At 33.0% G+C, this 23501-nt stretch overlaps 1 protein-coding gene across 1 annotated transcript; it reads right to left on the reverse strand.

The window, feature by feature from the left end:
* Positions 1 to 5645: 5645 nt before the first annotated feature.
* On the reverse strand, positions 5646 to 17229 carry LOC139515060 (uncharacterized). Its single transcript, XM_071304620.1, has 5 exons — positions 17166 to 17229; positions 16438 to 16487; positions 14594 to 14700; positions 11023 to 11169; positions 5646 to 5808 (listed from the first exon to the last, which is right to left on the reverse strand). The coding sequence occupies exons 1-5, from the start codon at positions 17227 to 17229 to the stop codon at positions 5745 to 5747; spliced, it is 432 nt and encodes a 143-aa protein (XP_071160721.1). The 3' UTR covers positions 5646 to 5744.
* Between the last annotated feature and the right edge of the window lie 6272 nt (positions 17230 to 23501).

The raw sequence follows: 23501 nt of genomic DNA on the forward strand, positions 1-23501 counted from the left end.
GTATATTCACTTTTACTACCAACTGATAAATTAAAACAATCTACCATTCAGTGATAACAAGCACTTTATTTTACATTTTGATATTTTATTATGTATTTAAATGAGTATTTATTGTTGCAACTCCATTACAAATTTGAATTGAGATCAGTTTTGGAAAAAGGGAAAGGGGGATGTGAAAAAAGGGGAGGGGGGCTGTAAATTTTTCTCATTTCAGATTTCATAAATGAAAAGAAAATTTCTTCAAACATTTTTTGAGAGGATTAATATTCAACAACATAGGGAATTGCTCAAAGGCAAAAAAAATATTTTAAGTTCATTAGACCACATTCATTATGTGTTAGACATCTATGCTGTGTCAACTATTTAATCACAATCCAAATTTAGAGTTGAATCCAGCTTGAATGTTGTGTCCATACTTGCCCCAACCGTTCAGGGTTCAACCTCTGCGGTCGTATAAAGCTGCGCCCTGCGGAGCATCTGGTTGGTTATTATCTTGAATACTATTATAGATAGAGATAAACAATAATGTTCAGCAAAATAACACCTACAAATAAGTCAACATGACCAAAATAGTCAGTCAACCCCTTAAGGAGTTATTGCCCTTTATAGTCAATTTTAACAACTTTTTTGTCATTTTTTGCAACTTGTACAAAAATCTTCTTCTCTGAAACTACTGGGCCAAATTTAAACTATCTTGGCCACTATCATAAAATTGTGGTATATAGTTTTAAAAATGCGTCCGATGACCCCACCTACCAAACAAAATGGCCGACATGAACATAGTGGTAAAATGCAGATTTTGCTTTATTTCTTTGAAACTAAGACATTTAGGGCAAATCTTTCAAGATTAAAATGTCCATCAGAATAAGATCTATCCCCTCACACATTTTCAGATGAATCCTACAATCCGTTGTTGGGTTGCGGCCCTAAATTGGTAATTTTAAGGAAATTTTGCAGTTTTTGGTTATAGATAGAGATAAACTGTAAACAGCAATAATGTTCAGCAAAGTAAGATCTACAAATAAGTCAACATGACCAAAATTGTCAGAGAACCCATTAAGGAGTAATTGTCCTTTATAGTCAATATTGAACAACTTTTCGTCATTTTTGTAACTTGAACAAAAATCTTCTTTTCTAAAACTATCGGCCAAATTTAACCAAACTTGGCCACAATCATTACTAGAGTATCTATTTAAAAAAAGTGTCTAATGACCCAGCCTACCAACCAAGATGGCCGACATCAGTGAATACAGTAACAGGTGAGCGACACAGGCTCTTGAGAGCCTCTAGTTTTGTATATTGGGGACCTATTTTTAAATTGGTCTACATTGAGGTCCAATGGGTCCATTATTAAACTTTGTTTGATTACATCTTAAATCTTAACTATTGCGGCTCTATGATATGCTGCATATTACAGGTACAGTTATTAAAGGTACAGTTATGGCCGAAGGGCCAAGTGAGCTTTTCTCACCACTTGGCGTCCGTCGTCCGTCGTCGTCGTCCGTCGTCGTCCGTCGTTGTCGTCGTTAACAATTTACATTTTGAACCTCTTCTAGAGAACCACTGAATGGAATGGAACCAAACATGGCATGAATATTCCTTATGAGGTGCTGACCAAGTGTTGTTACTTTGTAGCCGATCCATCATCCAAGATGGCCGCCAGCGGGGGACTTAGTTTAACATTGGACGCTATGGGAAATGCATAAATGACTTCTTTTAGAGAACCACTGAATGGAATGAAACCAAACATGGCATGAATGTTCCTTATGAGGTGCTGACCAAGTGTTGTTACTTTGTAGCCGATCCATCATCAAAGATGGCCCCCAGCAGGGGACTTAGTTTAACATAGGACCCTATGGGAAATGCATACAAATGACTTCTTTTAGAGAACCACTGAATGGAATAAAACCAAACATAGCATGAATGTTCCTTATGGGATGCTGACCAAGTGTTGTTACTTTGTAGCCGATCCATCATCCAAGATGGCCGTCAGCGGGGGACTTAGTTTAACATAGGACCCTATGGGAAATGCATACAAATGACTTCTTTTAGAGAACCACTGAATGGAATAAAACCAAACATAGCATGAATTATCCTTATGGGGTGCTGACCAAGTGTTGTTACTTTGTAGCCGATCCATTATCCAAGATGGCCGCCAGCGGGGACTTAGTTTAACATAGGACCCTATTGGAAATGCATACAAATGACTTCTTCTAGTGAACCACTGAATGGAATGAAACCAAACATGGCATGAATGTTCCTTCTGTGGTGCTGACCAAGTGTTGTTACTTTGTAGCCGATCCATCATCAAAGATGGCCCCCAGCAGGGGACTTAGTTTAACATAGGACCCTATGGGAAATGCATACAAATGACTTCTTTTAGAGAACCACTGAATGGAATAAAACCAAACATAGCTTGAATGTTCCTTATGGGGTGCTGACCAAGTGTTGTTACTTTGTTGCTGATCCATCATCCAAGATGGCCACCAGCCGGGGACTTAGTTTAACATAGGACCCTATGGGAAATGCATACAAATGACTTCTTTTAGAGAACCACTGAATGGAATAAAACCAAACATAGCATGAATGTTCCTTATGGGGTGCTGACCAAGTGTTGTTACTTTGTAGCCGATCCATCATCCAAGATGGCCGTCAGCGGGGGACTTAGTTTAACATAGGACCCTATGGGAAATGCATACAAATGACTTCTTTTAGAGAACCACTGAATGGAATGAAACCAAACATGGCATGAATGTTCCTTATGAGGTGCTGACCAAGTGTTGTTACTTTGTAGCCGATCCATCATCCAAGATGGCCGTCAGCGGGGGACTTAGTTTAACATAGGACCCTATGGGAAATGCATACAAATGACTTCTTTTAGAGAACCACTGAATGGAATGAAACCAAACATGGCATGAATGTTCCTTATGAGGTGCTGACCAAGTGTTGTTACTTTGTTGCTGATCCATCATCCAAGATGGCCACCAGCCGGAGACTTAGTTTAACATAGGACCCTATGGGAAATGCATACAAATGACTTCTTTTAGAGAACCACTGAATGGAATAAAACCAAACATAGCATGAATGTTCCTTATGGGATGCTGACCAAGTGTTGTGACTTTGTAGCCGATCCATCATCCAAGATGGCCGCCAGCGGGGGACTTAGTTTAACATAGGACCCTATGGGAAATGCATACAAATGACTTCTTCTAGAGAACCACTAAATGGAATTAAACCAAACATAGCATGAATGTTCCTTATGGGAAGCTGACCAAGTGTTGTTACTTTGTAGCTGATCCATTATCCAAGATGGTCGCCAGCGGGGGACTTAGTTTAACATAGAACCCTATTAGAAATGCATACAAATCACTTCTTCTAGTGAACCACTGAATGGAATGAAACCAAACATGGCATGAATGTTCCTTATATGGTGCTGACCAAGTGTTGTTACTTTGTATCCGATCCATCATCCAAGATGGCCGCCAGCGTGGGACTAAGTTTAACATAGGACCCTATGGGAAATGCATACAAATGACTTCTTTTAGAGAAACACTGACTGGAATGAAATCAAACATGGCATGAATGTTCCTAATGTGGTGCTGACCAAGTGTTGTTACTTTGTAGCCGATCCATTATCCAAGATTGCCGCCAGCGGGGGACTTAGTTTAACATAGGACCCTATGGGAAATGCATACAAATGACTTCTTTTAGAGAACCACTGAATAGAATAAAACCAAACATTGCATGAATGTTCCTTATGAGGTGCTGACCAAGTGTTGTGACTTTGTAGCCGATCCATCATCCAAGATGGCCGCCAGCAGGGGACTTAGTTTAACATAGGACCCTATGGGAAATGCATACAAATGACTTCTTTTAGAGAACCACTGAATGGAATAAAACCAAACATGGCATGAATGTTCCTTATGAAGTGCTGACCAAGTGTTGTTACTTTGTAGCCGATTCGTCATCCAAGATGGCCGCCAGTGGGGGACTTTTGAATGAAATTAAACATGTTCCTTTCCTTATAAATGAGGTTGTGTTGTCACTTTTAGCCAAATTTTATATTTTTTGATATGATTTCAAAAACCCAAGTAGAATCAGGTGAGCGATACAGGCTCTTGAGAGCCTCTAGTTTATTATGGGCCCAGTTTTCAAGTTGGTCCAAATCAGGATCTAAAATTATTATATTAAGTATTGTGCAATAGCAAGTCTTTTCAATTGCACAGTATTGCGCAATGACAAGAAATATCTAATTGCACAATATTGTGAAATAGCAAGTTTTTTTTTTTAATTAGAGTTATCTTTCTTTGTCCAGAATAGTAAGCAAGAAATATCTAATTGCAAAATATTGTGCAATAGCAAGATTTTTTTTTAATTGGAGTTATCTTTCTTTGTCCAGAATCAACTTAAATCTTTGTTATGTACAATATACAATGTATATTCACTTTTTACTACCAACTGATAAATTAAAATAATCTTTACCATTCAGTGATAACAAGCAGTTTTTTTACATCTTAATATTTTATGATGTATTTAAATGAGTAGTTATTGTTGCAAACTCCATTAGAAATTTTAATTGAGATTAGTTTTGGAATAAGGGAAAGGGGGATGTGATTAAAAAAATTGGGTTCAATTTTTCTCATTTGAAATTTCATAAATAAAAAAGAAAATTTCTTCAAACATTTTTTTGAGAGGATTAATATTTAACAGCATAGTGAATTGCTCTAATAGAAAACAAAAATTTTAAGTTCATTAGAACACATTCATTCTGTGTCAGAAACCTATGCTGTGTCAACTATTTAATCACAATCCAAATTTAGAGCTGAATCCAGCTTGAATGTTGTGTCCATACTTGCCCCAACCGTTCAGGGTTCAACCTCTGCGGTCGTATAAAGCTACGCCCTGCGGAGCATCTGGTCTATTTTTATTTGCCAATAACTTTATGTAAATAACTTCATTGGAAATTTGCCAATATAAAATGTTGCTGATGAAGTTTTTTTTATTGTTTTATACAATAAACAATGTGTATTCACTTTTACTACCAACCAATCTTTACCATTCAGTGATAACAAGCACTTTATTTTACATTTTAATATTTTATGATGTATTTAAAAGAGTAGTTATTGTTGCAAACTCCATTAGAAATTTGAATTGATATCAGTTTTGGAAAAAGGGAAACGGGGATGTGAAAAAAAGGGGGGGGGGGTTTAAATTTTCTCATTTCAGATTTCATAAATAAAAAGAAAATTTCTTCAAACATTTTTTTGAGAGGATTAATATTCAACAGCATAGTGAATTGTTCAAAGGCAAAAAAAACTTTTAAGTTCATTAGACCACATTCATTCTGTGTCAGAAACCTATGCTGTGTCAACTATTTAATTTTAGATTTAAAAAGTTTGAAGAAGAAATCTTGAATTGATTTGTAAAATCTTGACATTTGTTTTGTGTAAAAAAAACCATGTAATGTCAAAAATTTGATCACAATCCAAATTCAGAGCTGTATCAGGCTTGAATGTTTTGTCCATACTTGCCCCAACTGTTCAGGGTTCGACCTCTGCGGTCGTATAAAGCTGCGCCCTGCGGAGCACCTGGTTAATTTTATTGCCATATATTGCTGGCAAAATAGATTAAAATAATAAAAACTATTAAAATTAACTATGTTTTAATGTAAAGTTTTAAAAGATTGTCATTGAAATGTTCAAAGTTCATCATTGCTATCTGACGTCTATCTTGTCTTGTGTTCCTTACTTGGCTTCGGCAGATGGCTGATAACCTGGTGCAAAACTTTCCATTTCTTTTGTATGATGCCTAAAAAACAAGTTACCCTTTTAATTTTTATTCTGAAAAATATCATACATGTACTAGTGTATTAAAATTAACCAAAAATGTGTTTGTTATTTTGAACCACTGGTCTTTGGTACTTTTATCAAGAGATACTGTGTGATAATTAATTAAAAAAATAGAAATCTTTGTAAGACACACATGTAGATGCTCAGTAAATAGTTATCAAAGGTACCAGGATTATAATTTAGTACGCTAAACGTGCGTTTCGTCTACATAAGACTCATCAGTGACGCTCATTTCAAATAGAATATAACCCAAACAAATACAAAGTTGAAGAGCATTGAAGATCCAAAATTCCAAAAAGTTGTGCCAAATACGGCTAAGGTAAGCTATGCCTTGGATAAGAAAATCCTTAGTTTTTAACAAAATTCAAAGTTTTGTAAACAGGAAATTTATAAAAATGACCACATAATTGATATTCATGTCAACACCGAAGTGCTAACTGGGTATACATTTACAATTAATTCTCCATAGGCGGTAATGGTAACGTTTTCCTCCGTTGCTCAGTCCATATCGTTTACTTGAACATGTATGATGGCTCATATCGAAGCTGATACATTTATACATGTCTGGTTAAATTTTCGGGGTGGCAAGTGAGATTACTTTTTTCGCAAATTGATGGACCCCGGAAGATGGTGAAAAATGTCACTCTCCTCATGAAATAATCCCAAAATTCTGATCATAAAATTCAATAAAAAAATTGTCCTTTCTAATAATTTATTTCAGGTCAAATCTACATCTTTCTTTTCTCATCACACCAGCTCTATAAAACAGTTCTTATTGTTCATTTATGTCCATTTTTAAAATCACAGCATCCACAATTGTATGGCGGACTAATATTTTTTTTAATTACGTCATCTCAAGGTCTATTAGGGATCCTGACCCAACTACTGGGCTGGTGATACCCTCGGGGACGAAACGTCCACCAGCAGAGGCATCGTAACAGTGACCTTCAAACAGCTATCACTGACATGATAGCTGTTGGATGGTCACCAGTCATGCATTGAAGTGCAAATTATAATTAAAAGTTTATATAGCTTTCTATACCCAGATCCCTTGCTGCATTGGTAACATTTCCCCATATTCCTCTATTCATAGTCAGGGCCGTAACTAGGGTTCGATTTCATGGGAGGCAGGGATTTTTGGGTCGCCAATTGAGGCCCCAAGAAAGGAGGGTTAGGGGCACAGCCCCCCGCCGATTTTTTTCCTCAGTAAAATGGCTAAAAATGACCCGTACGGTTTCCCTTCAATTTCCTTACTTTAAGACTCATCAGTATTGCCGGCTTAAACCTGGAAGCATTTTTTGTGCAAAAACAAACGGAGATTGCTGTTCGGGGTGAGCCAAGGCTCCGTCTTGAAGGCCGTACTTTGAACTATAATTATTAACATTAAATACATTGTGACCGCCGATTTTTTTTCCCTCAGTAAAATGGCTAAAATAACACGTTACTTTAAGACTCATCAGTAATGCTTGGACCTGGAAGCAATTTGTTTTGCAAACAATTATCATATTTAAAGATATTTTTTGTTAGAAATCAAAGTGGTAAGTTATAAAAAATAAAACATATAAAGCAAGATAATAGAAAGCAAATATTTTTTCTGTCGTGGACCTTGAATTTCAATATTGTTGAAAGCTGAACAGACATGTATAGATCTACAACGAATGGGAGTGTTTGACTACTAAGGCATTGACCATAATGTTCTTGTACGATCGCAAGACGTACTGTCTGACAAAACACTTAAAAAAAATTATCCAACAACTGATTCAACCAGTAACGAATTTCCGATATCATAAAAGATTTACAATACAAAGGGAACTTCCTCTGCTTAATTGAGCTCCTAAATAAATGTGATTAGTTAAGTTTAATTTAAAATTGTCGAAGCAAAGTTTCATATATATACGTTCTCGTACGGGAAGGTGTAAAAGGCAATACAGAGATACGAGATACAGCGATACAAGATACGAGATACGAGATACGAGATACAAAATAACTGAAAATTATATAATAATTAATTAAAGCTAAAAAAATGTATATTATGGAAATACATGAAACTTGTTAATGCATTAATCATTGATATTAATGTTTTTACAAATTTCAGTTATTCTAATACAATGGCATAAAGAGGACACAGTCTTATGCAAAAAAAAATAATTTTAAATTCTCTATGGTTCATTTGAAAAAAATTATATAAAATTGCTTATTTGGTGACAGATCTTGCAAGATAAAAACTTGCATTGATGAATATCTATCAATTATTTCAGTTATTTTGAATTGAAGAATCATATTTATCTTAATGACATAATATGTATACATTTAATTGTTGTTATCAGAATTAAAAAAAAAATGTTTTATGTTTTTCAATATTTAAGACACAACCTTGTAACACTCATGAAATGTAGCATATCAAATTAACAAACCATAGGTCCCTTTCAAAAATAAAAAAATATACTGACAATTTGTTGAAAGTGTATGTGGAAAAGGTAATAAAATTGCATTTTTATCAGTAAACTTTTTATCACAATGTCAGCAATTAAACAATTTTGAAACAGTACAGAGGTTAATAGTGTCACTTTACATCTTAAAAATATAATAAACTGAGGTTATGTGAATGGTTCCAATGTTGGACAATAAATAAGCCACTGCTAGATACTGGTTCAGCAAAGCAACATGTCGAAGAATTTTTTTTTAATGTATTTAAATAGCTCATCCGAGCTCACCCATGAGCATGAATGTTAGGCCCGGTGTTTCTGCCGTTTGGGGAAAAGATCCCTGAGTCCGGCTTCATCAGTGGTCGACTCAATAAGTTGTATATTGGCGTATTATTTATGTTTTTTGTTTTATTTCGTATATTATATTGGACCATACACCGGTTGTCTTTGAATAACATATTAGTTAATTATGATTTATTTTTTGTGAGATCAGTATCATATTGTGTTGTGAAAGGTTGAGCAAACTATACCCACTAATGCTTTGATAATAGTTCTTGTAAATTTGTATGTCTTTTATAAGCTATAATAGGCTGGCGATTAAATATGTTCAAACAATTAGGGTTTAATGAAATAAGGTTCCAGTGTTTTGTAATTATATTTTTCAGTTTCTGTATAGATGGGTTGAATTTTGTTAACATAACTAGTGGTTGTTCCCGTTTTGTTTGGCGTTGTATAAGCAGGTTTTTCCTTTCTATATTTTGTGTTTGATTAAAAATTTCGTTGATTTCAGATATTTTATATCCTCGTTTGAGGAGACGTGGTCGTATAAAAAGGGGTGATAATTAAATGTTTACAGAATAACAGACCCCCACCCCCACACTCCAGACCCTTATAAATAAGTTTTAACCCAATTGTTAAATGGTAATTTTTATGATTGTGAAAAAAAAAATAGTTAACAGATAACTCATTAAAGCATAATTTCACAAAGATGAATGAGATAAAATTCCACAGAAGTATTTGTGTGTGTCATTTTAACTCCAGTAAGAAACAGAAAGTCTTTTACAAATTATAAGGTACACAAAAACATAATTGTTATAGTGAATATTAATATGACTTTATTATTTTTAAATAAGATGACAATAAACAAATGATTAAGAAATCAATTTAAAAATCTATGTTGAAATAGTCTACATTTATATAATTAACAAGATGTTTATCTGTTTTAAATAAATAAATCACTAAAGAATTTTTATGTTTGACCATGGTAGTATCAAATTATGGCACAGGCCAATAACCTCAAATAAAATTAAAGTGTATAATCTTCAGAAGCTTTTATTTATTGTAATGCTTGTGTTTTAAATTGATGTTGACAAATTTATCTATTAGTTCCCAGAGTTTACAATTTTAACAGTTTGTCTAAATGAAATTAGTGTAGTTCAACACACTTGACTTATTTTTTTCATATTACTTATAATTGTTTCTCATATCTCGTATCTCGTTTCTCGTATCGCTGTATCTCGTATCTCGTATCTTGTATCTCTGTATTGCCTTTTACACCTTCCCTTCTCGTACAACATAGGAAATACTGAATAACAGATGGATGGCCACACGAAAAAAAAAAACTAAAACAAATACTGAAATGGTTCACTTTCGATCAAAAATCCGGAAAGTGACAGATATATCACGTATCATGATAACTACTGTTAAAACTGTAAACGTGTGTTGTTTATAATACAAATTCAAGTTCTTCATGTACATATTGTGAATATTTCAAAAAAAAATTTGGTGTAGAAAATTCAGGCAACGCAGTTGCCTCCCCTGCCTCATAGGTAGTTACGGCCCTGTTACATTGTATTATTTACTTAATGTATTAACTGTGGCGACAGTGACTATTACTGACCACAAAAGAAACAGTTGATTGTAGATTCTTTATAAGTTTGTATTGTTGGTTTTATTTTCCCCGATTTAGTTCATGTCCATCAACGTTTTGATTTTGTCTAACATAATAAAACGTCAGTCACCGTCTTTCTACTACATGTGCTCACAGTAGATGAACGCATATTTACCCTTATTGTAAAAGCAAGTGACATTAACCTATAATGTTTTTTCATTGTGATGATACATACATCAGTCAGGGGTACTACTTGTACAAGTGTATTTAATTTACTTGAAGAAGTAAAAAAAAATATACACATATAAGTAAATAAATAATGTTTGAATAATCTCCCCTTATTTTTCTAAAAAATTTACTTGTATAAGTAAATTTTTCTTACAATCCAACAAACATCCTCAAGTTTTGAGATGTAAAATCATGCCTTTAATGATTTTTCCCAGGTTTGCTCAAAGTTTTTCATTAAAGTTCAATGTTTCATCTCATTAATTCATCAAAGAAACTGATTGAGCAAAGATCTTGTATATTTGCGCAAGGCAATCAAAAATTGCTCCTTTGGGGCTTGTAAATGAACAGTGTTATGAAGATAGCAGACAAATGGGATTTTCATTGTCCATGAAATTACACTTAAATGATTAGTAAAAACATCTGTAAAGGGTACACAATTTAAAATTCTATTAGAGCAAAGAAATCTTAAGAATTCAAGAAAAGAAGAAAGAATGATTTTTTTACTTATACAAGTAAATAAAATTCACTTGTTTAAGTACCCTACAAATTTACTTATATATGTGTATATTTTTTTTTACTTCTTTAAGTAAATAAAATACACTTGTACAAGTAGTACCCCTGACTGTACATATTGCTGTCATTTTTCTTGTTTGACACAGGTTTCTGTCCAATTTTCTGTCTTTGGTGTATCCATATAGTTTCTGCTACTTGTTGGAATGGTACATTCACTAACTGTTGAAAGCTGCTATTCTTGATGTTCTGTTCTACAATAGGCCTGTAAAATTTCTATAAAAATTTTATGTAAATATTAAGATACTTTCTTATCATGATACCTTCCAGAAAAAATTCTTATCAATATCATATGAGTTTGACTTAACAATTACGCTGTAGTTCACACCAAGCCTTAAAGTAAACTAAACAAAGACACATATCATTAGTATACATGTCAGGAAATGTACCTGATCACAGTAATGACTATTGACGGTAAATTAGTGTAAACGCTAGTGTAACCCCCGCTGCTGGATAACTCTGACTATAACAAACTCGGACTATAACAAACTCGGCCTACCATTATTTATATGCATACATATATTGAACAAACTCGGACTACGATTAGTAGATTGTTATTTTTTTACTTTAATAAAAAAAACCCTTTATATATTAAAATTATATACGAATTAATGAGATTATAATGAATACTTTTGAAAAAAAGACCATATATAGAAATGTATTAAATATTTGATATATGAGTTGAATTGATATGTTTAAATGAGGATAATTAACTTCTATTTGAAATATTATTGTGATTTATTATGTTTATTGACAAAAGATATTTTAATGATTGGCGTGTGTTCGTGTTTTTATTGTGTTTAATCCTTGGTGTTTATGATTAGTATATATAAACAAAGAGAAATTTGATTGACAGTGAATGGCTTCTTAACAATTTCACTAATCTGTAGTTTTTTTATTAATGGATTCAGCAATTGAAAGGTAATCATATTCAAATGGTCACATCAAACAGATACAATGTTTTTAGAAAGGCAAGCCGAGGCAAACATTTATTATGCATGTATCTAAAAATAGATTTGGAGTAAAATTGAAAGAAAAAAAAAACAGAGATTTCTTTGAACTTAACAAATACTTGTATGGAATAAAATGAAAAAATCCAAATGACAAGCTGTTAATTACTCCTGCCTATGTTTATACTCGTGCTTTTGCCTTAACAACAACATTCATTTGTGAATGTTATCTCAGATATGACTCAAAAGTCTGTATGTGCTATATATATATATAAATGTATGTTTTGTATGTGCTATGTGTGTGTTTTAAATGTGATATGAATGCTTAAAGTGTGCTTTGACAATGACCATTTATATCTGCATGCTTTCAGTCCAAGGCCGTAACTAGGGTTCGAATTCAGGGGAGGCAGGGGTTTGGGACCGGAGATTGAGCCCCCTTTGATAGGGATTAGGGGGCTACGCCCCCCGCCGATTTTTTTTTTCTCTCAGTCATTGGCTAAAAATTACCCGTTTCCCTTCGATTTCCTTACTTTAAGAAACATCAGTATTGCTTGAACATGGAAGCAACTTTATGCAAAAGCATGCAAGCTCAGATTGCTGTTCGGGATGAGCCAAGGCTAGCTCCGTCTTGAAGGCTGTACTTTGACTTATAATTGTTAACATTAAATACATTGTGACCGTGAATTTTTTTCTCAAATGATAATTAAGGCTAAAATTACCCGTTTTCCTTCGATTTCCTTACTTTAAGAAATATCAGTTTTGCTGGATCCTTGGGGCAATTTTCATGCAAACAATTATTATCTGTATTTTCTGTATCTAAAGATATTTTTTTTAGAACCTGGTAAGTTCAAAAAACATATAAAGCAAGGTTATAAAATGCAAGATATTTTTTTTATCGAGGATCTTGAAAATTCAATATTGTTGAAAGCTGAACAGACATGTATATAACTACAACCAGGGACTTTCTATACTAGTCTAGTATATACTTAGTATAGAAAGTCCCTGCTACAAGAAAGGGGAGAAAATCCAAATAAATATCTACATTGTACTAAGGCATCGACCATAATGTTCTCGTACGATTGGGAAACGATCCAACAGTTGATTCAGCTGGTAACGAATTTTCGATATCTTAAAAGATTCACAATACAAAAGGAACTTCCTCTGCTTAATAATTGAGCTCCCAAATAAATGTGAATAGTTAAGCTTTTATTCAAAATTATCGAAAGCAAAGTGTCATATGTGTTCTCACCCCCTCAATACTGAATAACAGACGGACGGCCACACAAAAAAATAAAACAAATACTGAAACGGTTCACTTTCGATCAAAAAATCCGAAAAATGACATACATATCACGTATCATGATAACACTGTTAAATTGTATTGTTTATGATATAAATTCAAGTTCTTCGTGTACATATTGTCAATATTTTATTTTTTTACTTCAAAAGAAAATTTTGGTGTAGAAAATTCAGGAGAGACAGTTGCCTCCCCTGCCTCATAGGTAGTTACGGCCCTGCAGTCTTAGATGTTGACAAAATGCCTTCGAGTTTAAGATGTGCTTTATGTCATGTATGTGTTTTATATATGTCTTATATTTTTCGTAAGTATATTAGATATTATTGAATGACGAAATCATTGTTATGTTAATTGTTTGTCGACATCTACTGAAATAAAATTTGTAAACCCTATGTTTTCTTTATTATAAATAGTATTACATTGTACAGATAAATCACACCAAGAGTCCACCATAAAAAGTATGATAAGAAACCAGAAAAACTACAATTCACTAAATTGTCTTATAATAACACAAGATTTGAAATAAAAAAAAACAACAACAAAAAAACTGAAGTTCAGTTATAAACAATACAAGACGAGACATATTTAGTTGGATATTTAGTTCCCAATTTCGTGTAATAACAGGTAGTTTTGTCCTGACTTGGGTGATTAGATAGGTGTCAACAGTACACGTGCCAGTTTTTGTTTAACTAATGGTGATTAAAAACGTGTCAACGATACACGTGGCATGATGTTATAATCAATTAAGATATGCATATAATAAAAATTTATTCTGAGAGAGACATTATTACAAATAATAATACTTTAAAGACAAATCAGTGGTGAATTTTCAATATATCAATATTAAAAAGAACTTTTTTTTGTACTTTTATTTTTATATATATCTTGTTAACATATTTTTTTTTTATCCCCTTCAAAAATGTTTAAAAATAAATTATTTAATTAATTGTAGATAACAATTCATTTTAAATCAAGAAAATTAATTTCCGATAACAACAACAACCAACATTGTACTTATATTCTTCTAGTAGTCCGAATTTGATATAGTCCGAGTGTGTTATAGTCCGATTTTGGGAGGCCGATTATGTTATAGGCCGAGATATCATGGGTTCGTAACCCCCCTTTTTTTTCTTAATTGAATTTTTAAGCTCGTTTAAAGTGAAAATAAACATGCTTCTAACATTAAATATTCTTAAAAATAGTATATTTGAAAGTAATTATATATGATAATATATATTGTTCACTGTGGCCCTTCCATGTGTTCAAACAATGTTGACTTTATATTTTTCTCTGATTGTGCACTTTTGATACCTATTTGGAGTTTCTAGATAAGATTCATACATATTAAAAACAGTGATAGCCACATAGAAATATCGACATACCATAATAATACTTGATAAACGGCAAGTTTCTCCTCGACTTCGTCCTTTGTTGTTCTATCTTTTTGAAAACCGGAAAGGCGCGAGTTTAAGTAATGCGCATGGGCAATCTAACTTCCTGTCCAAATCCCGCGAAAATATGAATAACATAAATTGCAATCTTTATTCAACTATTTCAAAATTCTTTACGTTATTTTTAAGCAGAAATCAATAAAATATACTATGTAAAAAAAATTAATGCATTTTATTTCTTTTTCCAACGAAATTCGGTATCAACGATTTGCCTCCCCCCTATTTTCCCCATACATACTTGAAGACACTTTAATATCAGTATCTTAAGGATAAGTGAAATTTATACACAAACCACTAAAGGAAGATTGGGATTGATTTTAATGGTTATGGTCCAACAGTTAAGGAATAGGGTGCCAATCACAATACTTTTCTAATACTTTGTATAGGTTGCTTATTTCTTGACCATTTCAAGGGGTTTTTATTCTTGAGTTTTTTTGGTTCTTATTTAATATGCTGAGTGTTACCATGCATTAAGTTTTTTGGAATTTGGGCCCGTTTTTAAATTGGTTCACATTGAGGTCCAAAGGGTCCAAAATTAAACTTTGTTTAATTTCATCAAAAGTTATTGGTGAATTATTGGAGTTTTTTTATATGCCAAATCTAACGTTTTCAAATTGGTCTACGTTAAGGTCAAAGGGTCGTAAATATTTCATTAAAAATTGAATTCTTAGGGTTCTTTGATATGCCAAATTTTACTGTGTATTTAGATTTTTAGTTTTGAGTCCCGTTTTCCAGTTGGTCCACATTAAGGTCCCAAGGGTCCAAAATTAAACTGAGTTTGATTATAACAAAAAAATTATTTCTTGGTGTTCTTTGATATGCTGAATCTTAACATGTATTTAGATTTTTAAATATTGGCCAAGTTTTTAAGTTGGTCCATTGGGACCACCTTAAGCTCCAAAATTAAAATGTTTTGTTTGCATTCAACAAAATTTAAATATAAGGAGTTCTTTGATATGCTGATATATATCTAACCATGTATTTCGATTTTTGATTTTTTTGGCCCTGTTATCAAATTGGTTTACATTGAGGAGGTCTAAAGGGTCCAAAATTAAACTTTGTTTGATTTTATCAAAATTGATTCCTTAAGGATGTTTGCTCCTCTACTTTTTGAATTTTTGCCAGATTTTCGGAATCCTCTGCTTTTGTCAATGTTTTTACATTAAAAAAAAATTGCCCACTAACCCCTACTTTTCTTTTCATATTTTTATTACATATTATTTAAAAAGCCATATTTCAAAATCTTATGAAATCCTTGTTATTTTTCATAGTTTTATAACAAAAAAGATGCCAATGTTAAGTGAAAGTAAAATCTAGAGATAATTATTTCCCGCCAAATTTTCAACGGCTTATATTTCGAAAACAAGCACACGGACCCTCCATTTTTTTCTGCTTTTTTAGTTTCTTTATTCTAATACTTTCAACTTATAACAGTCTTTTAAAAAGCTTGTTATTTTTAAACAGAGCAGCGATGCACAATCTAACTGTGTATTCAGATTTTTTACTTTGGGTCCCGTTTTCAAATTGTTCCACATTGAGGTCAAAATAACACTTTTTTTTTGGTTTGATTTCAACAAAATTTGAATATAAGGGGTTCTTTGAACTGCTGAATCTAACCATGTATTTATATTTTGAATATTGGACCATAAAAAGTAAATTTAAATTTTTTAAGTTCCTTGACCACATTCATTCTGTGTCAAAAATCTATTCTGTGTCAAATATTTTATGACAATCCAAATTTAGAGATGTATCAAGCTTGAATGTTGTGTCTATACTTGCCGTAACTGTTCAGGGTACGACCTCTGCTGTCGTATCAAGCTGCGCCCTGCAGAGTATTTTTTTGATAATGTTTTCAGTAACTTTTTATGTTTCAAATCATCAAAATATTCTAAGTCGATTTTCTTGAAAATATTCTAAGTCCAATTTGCATTCGTTTTCATCTTAGAAATATTCTAAGTGCTGCTTTTCCATCTTTTGCCTTCCTTTAAATTTCAAAGTCCAAATTTGCCATCGTTTCCATCCCCCAAAAAAGATAAAGTCCAAACTTTGCCATCGATTGCCATAGATTTTCATCCTTTCCATGGAATTTCTTTCATGGCAAATATGAAAACGATGGCAATTTTTGCCATGGAAAATATTTGCCATGAATTTCATGGAATTTCATCAAATTTTACATCGTTTCCATCCTTTTTCCATGAAAAATACATAGATGGAATGCCATGAAAATTCTAGGGGCGGGATTAGACAGAAGCTGCGGATGAGCTAATTCCTACTCAGAATCTTTAATTGTTCTGGTGAAAAAAGTATTATCGGATATATGTTTTAACTAAATACATCTGACACTTCAATTTCTTTTGAAAAAAAAAGAAAATGCCTATCTACCTACCCACTGTCTCTGCTTTTGTGTAGGGTTTTGATATATTTAAGTGTGGCCTTATGTCAAAAATTTGATCACAATCCAAATTCAGACAGTATCAAGCTTGATTATTGTGTCAAAACTTACCCCAGCTATTCATGGACATTGGTTTTATCTCTTCAGTAGTAACAGTGCAGCGTCGGCAAAGCATTTTATTTTTGATATGCTGAATCTAACCATGGAATTAGATTTTGGATATTAAATCATTAACTAGATTAAATGTCCCATTTGAAATTTTTAACACATTATCAGAACACATTTATTATGTGGCAGAAATCTATAATGTGTGAAATATTTAATCACTATCGAAATTCAGAGCTGTAGTAAACTTGAATACTCACCCCGTATAACCCCGATACAAATGAAACCGGACGTTGACGCGTTCGAAGCGATAATCAGGACACTATTTAGGATGACAACAATTTGGAATGCCTCTCTAGAACTTATTTGAGTATATATAAATATGTCAATGTGCATGCTAGTTTATTTATTCAATTATACAATTGCTGTTAGTTTTAGATATTGCATAGAACGTTTGAAAAAACTGCTAGATGCAAAACGCACAGACATGGTGCAATTTCATACGTTTTATGAGATAAACAATGCTGAATATCTTTTCGTGCATACACCTTTGCGTATTAATACCTTAAGCAATAACAAATAACTATACTTTGAATTACTACGTGCCTTCAAATGTTCCCTAGAACTAAGAATAAACGCATTATCAAAGTAAATAAGTTTTCTCTTACTGTATTGTTCGTTCCACTTAATGTGTCGCGTCCGTTGTGCGTTTTTAAAAATCACTGTACAGTTCGTTGACAAAAACCGTCACAAATCACTTTCTTGTCAAGGTATTCGAGATGATGTCGGCGACCCTTTTTTCTGTATTTTATTGTAAATGTTTATCCGTTAAATTAGTCAAAATGGTTGAACTTAAATCACCAGTCACCCAAAGCCAAAATTGCAGTGTTTAACCAGCGTACATCTGATAGGAATGTTTCTATTGAAAATTGGGACTTTCAACGTTATTCCAGATGAAATGAACAGTTAATAAATATATTCAAGAGGAAATAAAGCTTCAAAAAGTATAGAACAGTCATTAAAACATTAATGACTTCCATTTTCACAATTTGGGGCTCTTCAAAATGCTGATGTTGGTCCAAATTCGCATAGACGAAAGCAGACATATAGGGGCTCGTTGAACTTAGTTTGCCGAAAGCCTTAGATGGCATTCCAACTGCATTATCTATGGGTGTGTGTGTTTTTTTGTTGTTGTTTTTTTACATATGAAGCTTTTTAAATGTAGTGTGATGGCCAGTTATACAACTTTCCACCAAAGTTTAAATGAAGGGGGTGAATAAAGCAATTATTATAGTCCAATGTACAACATTTAACAGTGAGGAAAACCTATACCATATAGTCGGCTATAAAAGACAACAATATAAAAAAAATGTGAAAAAATTAAAAACGAGAAAACTAACGGTTATTTATTTATAACTTATGGATTATTTATCAAAGAAAAAAAAATATGACAGATCTATATAACCTATGTTATACAGGCCCATGACGTAGGACCGACACGAAAAAAATGCGGCGGGATTAAACATGTGAGCCTCCAACCCTCTCCTTAACCTGGGACACTGGTGTAACAGCACAACTTATAAAAAAAAAACATAAAAAAAACTGTACAGTTGCAATTGGCTCAACTCAAAATGTCGGTACAAGGCACACAAACCATATACATAAAATATCGACAAAGGAGTAATTGTAGTAACTGATAGTTATTTCAAAGCGAATTAAAACTAAGAGGTAAATCATGTGTATCTAAAGTATTAGTCAGTGATTATGTTCCAGACCGTATGAGTACTTGGACCGTACGCATACGGTCTGGGCCGTATGAGTACTTTTTCAAAATACTCATACGGTCGGACCGTACATGTACGGTCTGACTAATATTAAGAAGTATACAAATAATATCGACAAAGGACGAATGGGAATATACGATCCAATGTCTCGTGTACTTTACGAACCCTTGAAAAACTTTTTGATAGGTCCATAAATGGCCTGTTGAAAGGCAACATTTGGGTCCTTATTCAATATACCTCATTTTATCCAGTGGCAGTCCAAACTTCCCTGACGTAATTCCGGAGGGCCTCCTTCCAGGACCTACATGTAGTATGTGTTGCTACTTTGTGCTTATCTTGAACGTTAAGCAGCCAACAATCAGCTATTACGTACGCGTGTCATAAACAAATAAAGGGGTCCAGAAATTGTTAAGTATCAACTGTGAAACGTTTCAATTTTTTATTGATAACTATTTTAGACATGATAAAAGAAACAAAGCAAATGTCTAAGGTTAGGTTGATGGTTGATGATCGATGCTTTCCTCAATAGCATAATTTACCGATTACGCCAAAGGAAACTGGGGAATATAAATATGGTTCTTTTGGTCTTCTCCGAAATAAGTCAAAATTTGAATGAAATGCATATGGGTGGGTATAGACTTCAAGGTGCTTAAAGTACCAGAATTACCAATCATGTAGATTTTGGCATCACAGTAGAAAGACTGCAATGTTCGAGGAAACTAAGCATAATCTTTATACCTTAAAAATTAAACAAACAAAAAAAAACATAATCGAGAAAGCAATTCAGTTAATATTAAGAAGTATCTCTTCATCTTTATATCTTTACATTCAAGAAACTGTATTATTATTGACGGCTATAAGTTACATGTTCATTGTATACACATATTCTCTAGCCTTAATGTAACTCTATTGTAATATATTGTAATCTATGACCCCCTTGGACCCGCCTCTGAGATTCAGGCCAAAAGCCTATAATCCATTAATTGTTTATGATTGCCGTCTACATCAAAAAGAAGATGTGGTATAGAAACAACTCTTCGCAAGACACCAGCCGACACAAAAACAACTATAGGTCCCTGTACGGCCTTCAACAATGAACAAAGCCCATACCGCATAGTCTCCTAAAAAATCACACAGAAATGACAAATGTAAAACATTTCATAAGAGAAAACTAACAGCCTAATTTTTGCAAAAAATAGTGAACACAAAAATATATATATATAACCACCGATTACATGCTCCTGGCTTTAAACAGGCACATACAGAATATGGCGGGATTAAATATGTTAGCGGGCACCTAACCCACTTCTCACCGTACATTGACTGTCGTATGGTAAACATTTTCTAAAATGCTATCAAATTAGATATTCGGACGTGTGTATCTGTATTCTTAGTCATATTTGCATCTGTCGAGTTAATGTATTTCTACCAATTCAACTTTCGTATACATAATGATTTTTTTTACATGTACAAAATACCTCCAAGAGTGTTTCGACAATACATAGGATATTATGGGTTAATGTCTGCATGTTATGGTGGTAAATTATTTATTTTTTAAACATGCATATAGGTTATAATCATATCAAAGCATTATTTCATACACGCAAAATTCATTGACAAACGCAATATTGTGTCAACGAAGCGTACAGTATAAAAAGGTGTAATGACAACGAAGCGTACACAACATGAAAATAAAGACACTTTAAAACGTGTATTTTTTTGTTTCTAGACACAACACAAACATACGACCTTTATAAGTTTGTTAATTTTAACTATGAAATTTTCAAAAATGTATGTTATAAAAACTATGAGGTACAAGAAACATTAAGTTTTGAATATTTAAAAATACCAAGCACGTTTTATTATTGATATCGTCGTGCGTTATTGGATGTTTGTATATAAAAATTCCACATATTTGAAAAACCTTTTAGTAACTAATGAGTATTATGGCAAAGAATATATTGGAGCAAAATATCCGAAGAATAGATATTGGATTTTCTTTAAAAGTATTGATTTCTTACTGTCTGAACTCAGTGTTACACGATGTGTTCGATTCGAATGTGTCAACGTCCGGTTTCATTTGTATCGGGGTTATACAGGGTGATATTGTGTCCCAACTGTTCAGAGTTGGACCTCTGCAGTTGTATCCAGCTGCTCCATTATTATGCCCCACCTACAATAGTTGAGGGGCATTACGTTTTTCAGTCGGTGCGTCCCTTCGTTCAGCCGTTGGTTGGTCAGTCCATCTGTCCCCCTAGGGGTTATAGTTTTTATACGACCGCAAAAATTGAAAATTTTTTGGTCGAATATTGGTATCACGTTGGCGTCGTCCTCTGCGTTGTCGTCCGAATACTTTTAGTTTTCGCACTCTAACTTTGGTAAAAGTGAATAGAAATCTATGAATTTTTAACACAAGGTTTATGACCACAAAAGGAAGGTTGGGATTGATTTTGGAAGTTTTGGTTCTAATAGTTTAGGAATTGGGGGCCAAAAAAGGGACCAAATAAGCATTTTTCTTGGTTTTCGCACAATAACTTTAGTATAAGTAAATAGAAATCAATAAAATTTAAACACAAGGTTTATGACCACAAAATGAAGGTTGGGATTGATTTTGGGAGTTGAGGTCCTAACAGTTTAGGAATTAGGGGTCAAAAAGGGGACCAAAAAAGCATTATTCTTGGTTTTCGCACCATAACTTTAGTATAAGTAAATAGAAATCTATAAAATTTAAATACAAGGTTTATGACGATAAAAGGAAGGTTGGGTTTGATTTTGGAAGTTTTGGTCTCAACAGTTTAGAAATAAGGGCCTAAAGGGTCCACAATTGAACTTTGTTTGATTTCATCAAAAATTGAATAATTATGGTTCTTTGATATGCCGAATCTAACTGTGTATGTAGATTCTTAATTTTTGGTCCCGTTTTCAAATTGGTCTACATTAAGGTCCAAAGGGTCCAAAATTAAACTTAGTTTGATTTTAACAAAAAATGAATCCTTGGGGTTCTTTGATATGCTGAATCTAAAAATGTACTTAGATTTTTGATTACTTTAGTATTGGCCCAGTTTTCAAGTTTGTCCAAATCGGGGTCCAAAATTAAACTTTGTTTGATTTCATCAAAAATTGAATAATTGGGGTTCTTTGATATGCCAATTCTAACTGTGTATGTAGATTCTTAATTGTTGGTCCCGTTTTCAAATTGGTCTACATTAAAGTCAAAAGGGTCCAAAATTTTTTAACAAAAATTGAATTCTTGGGCTTTTTTGATATGGTGAATCCAAACATGTACTTAGATTTTTGATTATGGGCCCAGTTTTCAAGTTGGTTCAAATCAGAATCCAAAATTATTATATTAAGTATATTGCAATAGCAAGAAATTTTCAATTGCACAGTATTCAGCAATAGCAAGAAATCTTCAATTGCACAGTATTGTGCAATAGCAAGAAATTTTCAATAGCACTGTATTGCGCTATAGCAAGAAATCTTCAATTGCACAGTATTGTGCAATAGCAAATATTTTCAATTGCACAGTATTGCGCAATAGCAAGAAATATCTAATTGCAATTTCAATTGGAGTTATCTTTCTTTGTCCAGAATAGTAGTAGAATCAACTTAAATCATTGTTTTATACAATATACAATGTATATTCACTTTTACTACCAACTGATAAATTAAAACAATCTTTACCATTCAGTGATAACATGCAATTTATTTGACATTTTAATATTTTATGATGTATTTAAATGAGTAGTTATTGTTGCAAACTCCATTAGAAATTTGAATTGAGATCAGTTTTGGAAAAAGGGAATGTGAAAAAAGGGGGGGGGGGTTAAATTTTTCTCACTTCAAATTTCATTAATAAAAAGAAAATTTCTTCAAACACTTTTTTGACAGGATTAATATTCAGCAGCATAGTGAATTGCTCAAAGGCAAAAAAAATATTTTAAGTTCATTAGACCACATTCATTCTGTGTCAGAAACCTATGCTGTGTCAACTATTTAATCACAAATCAAATTTAGAGCTGAATCCAGCTTGAATGTTGTGTCCATACTTGCCCCAACCGTTCAGGGTTCAACCTCTGCGGTCGTATAAAGCAGCGCCCTGTGGAGCATCTGGTTTCACATGTTAAATGCCCATTAATTTAAAAAGGGGTACCTACAAATGTATATAGCTAACAGTCACACTATTCATTTTGGGACAAAAAGCTGCCTCGTAGCATCAACAATGCTTTAGTTTGATTGAAGATTATGTGATTGAAATGAGGTGCCAAGATTCGATATGGACTGCGCGCTGGATTTCATTGCTTTAGAATTAGGCCTTGCATGTTTTTGAAATCCTGATATTTATTTTCAAGGATGGGATCTAGACAAAACAATGAAAATAGAAACCTATTTTGAGAATGATTTCTGATACATACATCTTTGTATATGTACATGTGATAATTGCCACAATTTTTGCATGAAACATATCATATATGTATATAAACACCAAGAAAATATTATTTTGAAAAACTACACATTTTTTACATGTTTTAAGCACCATTCTTCTTTGAAACATACA

Source organism: Mytilus edulis, chromosome 3 (genome assembly GCF_963676685.1).
Source record: "Mytilus edulis chromosome 3, xbMytEdul2.2, whole genome shotgun sequence".
NCBI lineage: Eukaryota > Metazoa > Mollusca > Bivalvia > Mytilida > Mytilidae > Mytilus > Mytilus edulis.